At 41.2% G+C, this 8,484-nt stretch overlaps 1 protein-coding gene across 4 annotated transcripts; it reads right to left on the reverse strand.

The window, feature by feature from the left end:
* Window positions 1–1,791: 1,791 nt before the first annotated feature.
* On the reverse strand, window positions 1,792–7,253 carry gprin1 (G protein regulated inducer of neurite outgrowth 1). 4 transcript variants are annotated; one of them, XM_078550765.1, is made up of 2 exons: window positions 6,956–7,253; window positions 1,792–4,887 (listed from the first exon to the last, which is right to left on the reverse strand). In XM_078550765.1, exon 2 carries the CDS (start codon window positions 4,762–4,764, stop codon window positions 3,517–3,519), a length of 1,248 nt encoding a protein of 415 aa, XP_078406891.1. In that variant the 5' UTR covers window positions 4,765–4,887; window positions 6,956–7,253; the 3' UTR covers window positions 1,792–3,516. The 4 variants fall into 4 exon arrangements, with proteins under 4 accessions (XP_078406891.1, XP_078406890.1, XP_078406893.1 ...); XM_078550764.1 differs by lacking the exon at window positions 6,956–7,253 and adding an exon at window positions 5,730–6,236; XM_078550767.1 differs by lacking the exon at window positions 6,956–7,253 and adding an exon at window positions 5,468–5,714.
* Window positions 7,254–8,484: the final 1,231 nt, after the last annotated feature.

An 8,484-nucleotide genomic window follows, 5' to 3' on the forward strand; every position in this document is an offset into this window, starting at 1 on the left:
ATTAAAATTATACAGAGGAAAGAGAGAAAACAAGGCAAATATTAATGTGCAGAGAAATGGTTTTATTGTGGCAAGAATGAGTAATTAATTGGAGTAATACTTCTTGGGGATTATTAGAAAGAGAGAGCAAGAATTGAAGAAAAAAGGGAGAATATTCCAGTGTAGGTCCAAAGGTGGTTCATGTTAGAATAAACCAGATTCCAGCATCCTTCCATCCATGAAAGATGATGGGCATGGAGCAAATAAACCCACTTTTAGAGAGGGTATCGTCATATAATGTACTTTTGCTGATGGCTAAAAGGGGCCAACCCTTGACAGGCAGGTTCTGCCACAAGTGCCACACATGAAGCTACCAAGTGTCATTGTGAGTTGCTGTTTTTGGTGTTGGCACCTATTGCCAAGCTACTGGTCATCATGGTGGTACACACCAGCCCAGAGGTGGCGTCATCGTTTTTCCTCAGTTGTCAACTAGCAACTCCCAGGTGCGATAATCAATGTCTAGGGCCTTCATGACATGCTTGCAACCATTCTTGAAGCAGAGCTTTGGGCGTCCTGCTGATTGCCTGGCTTTGGCTACCTCACGATATAAAATGTGCTTGGGTGTGTGACTCTCTTCCATCCTGCGGACATGCTCGAGCGAACAAAGCCACCTAAAACTTGAGAGCTCTGCCTTTGAGAAGGCTGTTACATTTTGATTTTGTTCTGCCAGCATATATCTGCATAGCAGACAGCAATAGTGGAAATTGTTGAAGTTCTTTACTCGATAGCTATGAGTCATTCATTATTCACAGCCATAAAGGTGCTGAGAACACAGGCCTTATAAACCATCAACTTGGTCTTCAGGGTCAGCTTGGTGTTTTTCCATACATGTTTCATGACTCGACCAAAGGGGGTAGCAGCTTTTCCTCAGCGCACATCAAGTTCTGCATCAAGGGACAGGTTGTCTGTCACTGTGGACCTGAGGTAGCAGAATTTGCCAACCACTTCCAATGGGATATTATTTAATGAGATGCAACATGACCATTGTTTTCTTGACACTTATACAAGCATGGGAGAGACAGTCCATGAGTTTACATAGCTGAATTTGTGTGGGGGCGACTAGCAGAGCATCATCAGTGAAGTGGGGTTCCCTGATCAGGGCATGATGTGTTTTTTCTTTCAATCTTAATAGATCATTGAGCTTGCTGTCTGACTAGAATGCAAGTGGACTCCTTCCACATCTGTAGGGCAGGCAAGGGTCAGAAGCATGGAGAAGAAGATGCCAAACAGAGTAGGCGCTAGCACACAGTGCTATTTCACTCCATTCTTCATTCAAATTGTTGGAAGTGGAGCCATCAAACTGTGCAGTGCATTTTGTCATGGAAGGAGTGGATGAGACTGAGGAACTGGCATAAAGTCTGCAGTAGATTTGCCAGCATAGGGACTGCACTGTGTTTCCAGGTACACTCAATCTGCAATCAGATGGAATCTTTTAAGTCTGACTCTAGAAAAGGCCTTCCCCTTGATGCTAAGGAGTGAGGTGTTCCTGCAGTTGTTGCAGAATAAACCACATATTTTATAAATGTTAGTGTTGTACACATCACAATGCCACAAATCGTTACAAAAGAACAGTTCTTACCTGTAGTTTCAGCACCAGAAATTGTAATTTGAAGTAAAGATCAAAAATAATTTTCAATATATTGGTATCCTTTTCAGATTCTGCTGGGCGTTGTGTTGTAAAGAAAGAAATTCACCAACTGTATTTAACTATATTCCTGTTATGAGCTAAAAAAAAGTGTCCCAACTGAAGAATTTGACTGGTATTTTAATCCTTCAATCTTTTTTGCAGTTTTACAACATTTGAGATTACATTATTTTAACAACCCACGCAGAAAATGTTCATAACGATGGAACATAAACTTGACCTTGACATATTTTTAAGAAGCCAACTCTGGCATTGAGATTGCTCACAAAACAGCAAGGTTTTACAGATAGATTATATCAAGTGAATAAAAGGAGCATTCCCCACATAGAAAAACAAATTATAATAGGAAGTTTACTGCCTTTACTGATAAGAGGATGGAGTAAACTAAAATATTTAATGGTTATTTCTATCCATCCAACAAAAAGTACCCAAAGGATTAATTCAAACACCTATTACTACATTCAGCAACCACTTTCCTTCAGATTTCTGCTTGTGGGAATCTAAAGGATCAATAATAACAATATATCATTGTAAAGTGACAAAGTACAAAACCTTGAGTATACAATTATGCTACCACACATACCAATCAACAACAGCCAGCAGGATATTGTATAAGGAAAATGACTTCAGACATTAACCATACTGAGGTAACTATACATTTTTAGATGTTTTTTTTGTATTTGTTCAATGGACAAGTTATACCCATTCCAGTTAGTTTAACAGCCACATTGGAAAGCTAGAAATAGTTAGAAAAATAGAAACATAATTGCCAAGAAGTAATAGATTCAGATTCTACAAGTTACTGATCTCAAAATACCCTAATACAACTATATTGAACAATTTTATTTAAGTGTTCAGTTTCATATTATTTCAGTTCTGTTAACAAGGCAACATACAATAAATTATTTTATTTTCAGTTAAAGTTTTAAAATGCTTCTTGGCAAGCCCTTATTTTGTGTAGGTTAAAATGAATTTGTCTACTGCACAGAGGATATAGCAAATTTGCAGTGGCATTGCTTTTTAATAAGGGCCATATTTTTGTCTGATGACACATTATATATAAAAATAAAACAAAAAGCACCAACATGATTTTAAAAAATCCTAAAGTCCTATTTCCAATAAATTTACTTTAAAAAGCAAGTTTGCATGATATGATGTTGCAACTCAATAAAAATCAATTAATGGCACCACCAGTATGAAGCTGGGTTCCATCCATAAATCACAAATCCTGAGTTCCCCAAACATAACTACATCACTGTAGGGAGGCACCAACTTGAGACTAGTGACTCCCCACAGTTGAGGCAGGCTGCAGGGAAATGAGAGGCTGCATGAATCCTGGAGAAATGTCATGAACCCCCTGGGGAACTTTTCAGAATAGTGATGATAGATGCCAAGGATCCATTCTCCCAGCCATTCTATTGCTAGAAGTTGGTCTGCAATGAGCAAGATCATGTAATGGGGAGAAAATAGCGCTCAATCTAATTTTTGTTAAATCAATGAACCTATGTACATGTTACCATTACACACACTGCTGCAATGGTAGGAAATGTAGAAGACGACTGTTGAATAGTTCAAATTTAAAATCAGTTAAGATAAAAGAAAGATACAGTAAGAATAAGTGAAATAAATTATCTACTCTAAGTATATCCATGTTTCACTTGTGTGTGCATTTATAATCTTTTATTTATCTGTGATGCAAATTAATTTTGCTGCTTTATCAACTTGCCTAGGTAAAACATGAAAAAGATTGGGATTTACAAGAAAGTGTGCCGAAGAAACAAACTTTTTCAGGCTTTATAATCATTTAGTCAATGGTCCAAATCTAACCTATATCATTCTGCTGCAGTGCTTCCACGAGTACAGCACTGTGGACTTCTGATGTTGTGTAGAACTGCTTGAAAAACATTGCTTTGCCTTCTCTTGTTTTCTTCCTTGCTCAAAGATCCTTTCAATGAACTGGATTTATCATTTGGGCACACTTCAGTATTTTGTTTGCCATGCTCCTCTATTTGCTTTTCCAAATGTTTCTGGATAGCGAGTCCAAGCACTTCTGCATCCATGGATGCTCCATAGACTTCCCATGTCATACCCTTTTCATCCCACTGGACATCACGCACTGGCTCTGGTTGGTCATCTTCCATTGCCTCCACATGGACCTCAGGGAGAGTGGCCAGTGGAGTCTTCTCTAATGGAGTCATTGGACCAGTGCCTACTGATTTACACTGTACAGTTATATCCACCTGCATCTCAACATCTTTTCTAGATGCGCCAGTGACTGATGGTGGGGTCACCAGACATGCTGCTGACTTCTCAACTCCTTGATCTCGTAATCTGACATCAGGAATTTTAAATACAGGATAGTTATCTAATGGAGCCAAAGGGCTGGTGGCAACTGATTTCTTCTGCACTTGGATAGCTACCTGAACCTCAGCATCTTGGCTTGTTGGGACAGATGTAGATATCTGTGAAATGCCTTCAGTTGTGTCCTCTTTTTCACTCTGCTGATGATTTTCTAGTATGTTGGTATCTGGCTGAACGATTGATTCAATGTCTGTAGGTTCTGTTGTCTCCATTAAGTTAAGAGACTGCTGAGGGTTAGTACAACTGGATGTTTCCACTCCCTTGCTCTCTGGGTCACATCCTGTTAAGGCGATGTCAGGGTTGCGTTCTGAACTGTCATTGTTCAACCTTGTGCTTTCTTTTATATTTAGGCATATCGTTGGGTTAGTGTCGTCAGTGCTGTTACCGAAAGTACCACCGGGCTCTTCCTGTCCCCGTTCCTGGCTTAAATCTAAATCTTCCCCTGGGGTTTTACAGTACTTGCCCATTTCTGCGTTGGCACTTTGAGGCACATTAACGCTGATCTCCGCCAGATGGCTGTTTCTTACACTGTTCAGGTTATTGGCTGTACAAGTGCTGGAACAAAGAGCCTGGCAGTTGGAATGTCCTGCAGCTTTTCCATCTTTCTCGTCTTGGTTGTTACAGAAGGCAGCGATAACGCCAGCCTCTGGCGAACGCTTATTCTCCATCTCAACTGATACTGACAACTGCAAACTATCCAGATCTTTGATGGTCCCCATCTTGTTTCATGGTTAACGTGGCGCTTTCACTAAACTGCCCGGGCTCTTAGCTCTTACAATTGGCTGTTTGTGTTTTGCTCACATCCCCCGGAGATTTCCATCTGCAAACGGAAACATTCAAATCTGAAAGGCAGAGAGAGAGAGAGAGAGAGAAAAATCATTTACAAAATGAAAAGCAGGTTTTTAAGTACCATTCTTTAAAAAAAAAAGTCAGTCATTCTATTTTAGGAAAGAACGAGCAACATTTTTAAAAAATTAAACACCCGGCTTTTAATTTTCTTTAAATTCCTCTCGGCTCCCGGCGGTGTTCAGGTTGATGATTTAAACCAGGACGAAACACAAGCTTCTGGTCAGCATTCCTCTCTCATGGTGAGAGAGTCTGGGGTGACCTCCACTCCCACCTCCTGGTCACACAGCCTCTGACCCTGAAACCACCAACCCCCCCCATGCCTAACAATCCCCCAGCTTCTCTTCCCGAACCGAATATACACAGCAATAAATAACCTCCCGCCCCCCCGCTTCGCTATAGATGGATTCCGAATCGAAAAACCGCGAATGCATGGTCAGGAAATCGTTTCCGGAGCGATGGGCTCCCGCTGCTCTTTCCCCAACATCCAAACACTTGTCTTGTTGAAATGTAGCTTCAGGCTGGAGAACCCGAAGGGGGAAAATGGGCAGCCAGCGAACGGACGAACTAACTCACCTCGCCACCCCCGAGGACTCGCCTCTCGCCTTTCACAGCCCAGCACAACACTGCCCCTAAAACTATCCTGACCCCTCCAGGAATGGTTAAAGCTTTTTTTTTTGGGGGGAGGGGGGAAGGTGTGCTGGAAGGGGAGTCAGAGAGACGAACAGCACCGTAATCCTGCCACAGATCAGGGCTTCCCCTCAAACACACGGATTTTTGCTCGGCTTGTTTCTCTGGGTTACTCTGGCTTTACGTACGCAAGGACTGTTTCACTCACTGTGGAGGAGGTATCGGTCTCCCTGGAAACGTCCTCTTATTCCCCCTCCCTCGACACCTGAACCCTTTAATCAGCATTTCACCGACACACAAGGCAATGTCCCCACTCCCAAAATAAAGGACACGACCGCATTTGTGCTCGGAGCTGCGATTATTTAAGATTTTAAACAAAGGGACTGATGGAAATCGCTGCTGCTTAGGATCGCCATTATGCATTGGCAGAGCATGTGTGTAACTGCAGTGTGTGTGTGTGTGGGGGGGTGGGGGGGGGGAGACTATCTCGCCAAGTCGCAATGGGTACAAAACCCCCTTTTAACACGATTTTACATTGACTTTGTTTTGGCTGGAGTTGGGGCAGTGCCGAGTTTTCTGCCGATCCTCCACTTTTCCAGACGTGTTATATCGGCAGTGTGGCAGAAGTAACGAAAATGGAGGTGGCTCACTGAATTGCAAGTGGCCTTTGTGATGTCTCCAGTCATTGGAAGCGAAAGACTCTTAAACTGAAGACGTTCAAAGTTGTGCAGTGGGAATCACTCGGAAATCAGTGGGGGGCGGGTGTGGGGGAAGAGGAGGTGATCAGGAGAGTGTCTGCAATCTCCCTGATCGCAACCATATGAAGTTAATCAGTAAAGTGATACCTTTTGCCTTTGCAACCAGGCGATGACAGAAACACAAGCTTCTAATACGGGGCTGAATCAAAATGGGATGTTGAAAGATTTAATTCGGAATCGATTATTAGGAAAATTTCGATATTTGTGCATAACCGGGACTTGCTTTGTGCAATTCGAATCGTTTAGTTTTTTTGTTGTTGTTGTTAACATGACAAACATTTATTTGTAACAGGGTATCCATTTCAGCACCTTGTTTTCAATTAGCTGTCACATTAATTGTGGTTTAGAAAATGCTGGGTATGTGTAACATCCACTGTATCCCGTGCCCTGATGTTCTAGTGGTTAAAATGAGATTATCAGTCATGTGTTGGAAGGAGCAGATTTTAAAATCTAATAAATAGCGGCTGCAGCAATTGAAGTAGTAACCCCATGGCTGACTCGGTTGTCAGTCTGATTTGCAAGCCACGAAGCTGGCCCTTAACAGTGAACGAAATATAACAGTCGTGCCCAACGGGCAACTGTGAATGACACATCAAGTGATGAATCCTTATTTTATTTAGTGCAGGGAATATCAGGCCAAAGAAGCAATTACAGGAAATTCACAGACTATACTCACATGACCTCTGCGCGTCTTTAAGATACAACAGAGCACTTTTAAAATCTTCAGCGTTTCTGGACAGATTTACAGCAAATAAGTCGGAGGCTAAGAAAGACGTCAGATAAATCGACATGTAAAGTTGTGTGAATAATTTTAGAGGTCATACTGTTTGGAAACGAATAGAAACATCTCACGGCATATAGCATATACAAATGATGCAGAAGCCAACAGGACTTAGGAATCAAATGCACGCAAACTTCCTGAGTCCCCTGCCCGCATGTGTACTGCATGGATGTTTTTTGGTGTTCTGTCGAAATGGTCAGGAACTGCAGTTGTACGCGCGGGTATTGATGAGTGGCAGAAATGGAGCATAAAGATGTGATCCCAGATCAGAGCTGATTTTAGGAATATTTCTGAATGTGCCGGGAAACAGTCATCCAGTTAATTCCGCGAAAACCCAGCAGTTGCCATCGCTGAAATGTATTAATGAGCGCATTCGAGTACTGTGGAGATTATACTTGTGCCTCGTAAAACGTCCCAAGTTATTCAAGATCAACTTGGAAGTAAAGCATATTGCAAAATAATCATGACCATTAATATTGACTCCGCCATTATGCATTTTAAAACCTGAATACCGTACACAAATAGTTAAATTTAAAGGCGCTTGGTCTGACTACACTAGATTAAATCGAAAATAATTGTATGGAAAATGGATGACCTGATATTGAACTACTTTTGTAATCACGGCTTCAGTATTATGACATAACAGAGGGTTACTTAGCTGGCACAAACTTAAGCTTTCAAGTAAATCAATGACGATCACATTCTTACTACCAAAAGTTAGAACGTGAAAGTCTTAAAATCAACATTGTCAAAACAAGTTGGGCAACATTCTTCCTGCAACTGAGCTAACTCGAAACATATTAACTTGCCATTCATCTCACTGCTGTTCCTGGACTGCTACTTACAGAAATTGTGACTGCAGCTCACAACCAGTTCACTCGCTTTGAAGGGCTTTGGGCATCTAGATATAAAAGCTATCATATTAAAAGTAAGACCTTTAAAAGATTATTTCCTCGCTGGCTACTATTTCCATTTCCTTTTATCTAAAGTGTTTCCATATTTGGCTATAGACACAATACAGCAATTCAATAATTTATCTGCCCACTTCTCCGTGATTTTACATCTGAACAATTTTGTAAATATCGTACATTCCCCATGATCCCTGCCAAAAAATTCCAGATGCTTTCGGCTATGTGACGTGTGTCTGATTTGGAAAAAAAGAGATTGGTTATTAACAGGATTAGTAAACAAACGTAAACTACTGTTGAAGCTGTGAAGAATATTTATGTAAGCTACATATCCTGGTCTTTGGAAAATAACACCAAGAAACACCCTGTGGTTCAGATGTGGGCAGTGGATTAACAGGAAGTTTGCATTCTTTTATGATTCCTAAACCCTGTTTGCTTTTGCATCATTTGAAGTAACACTTGTAGAAAGATGCTGCTAACAAGAACATCCTAGCAAATCTTGACCCTGAGCTGCAA

This window comes from Cetorhinus maximus, chromosome 10, assembly GCF_964194155.1.
Source record: "Cetorhinus maximus chromosome 10, sCetMax3.hap1.1, whole genome shotgun sequence".
Classification (NCBI taxonomy): domain Eukaryota; kingdom Metazoa; phylum Chordata; class Chondrichthyes; order Lamniformes; family Cetorhinidae; genus Cetorhinus; species Cetorhinus maximus.

What these genes read in the sequence shown, in the direction of transcription:
- gprin1 (XM_078550765.1), bottom strand. Translation starts at nt 4,764, where the DNA reads ATGGGGACCATCAAAGATCTGGATAGTTTGCAGTTGTCAGTATCAGTT.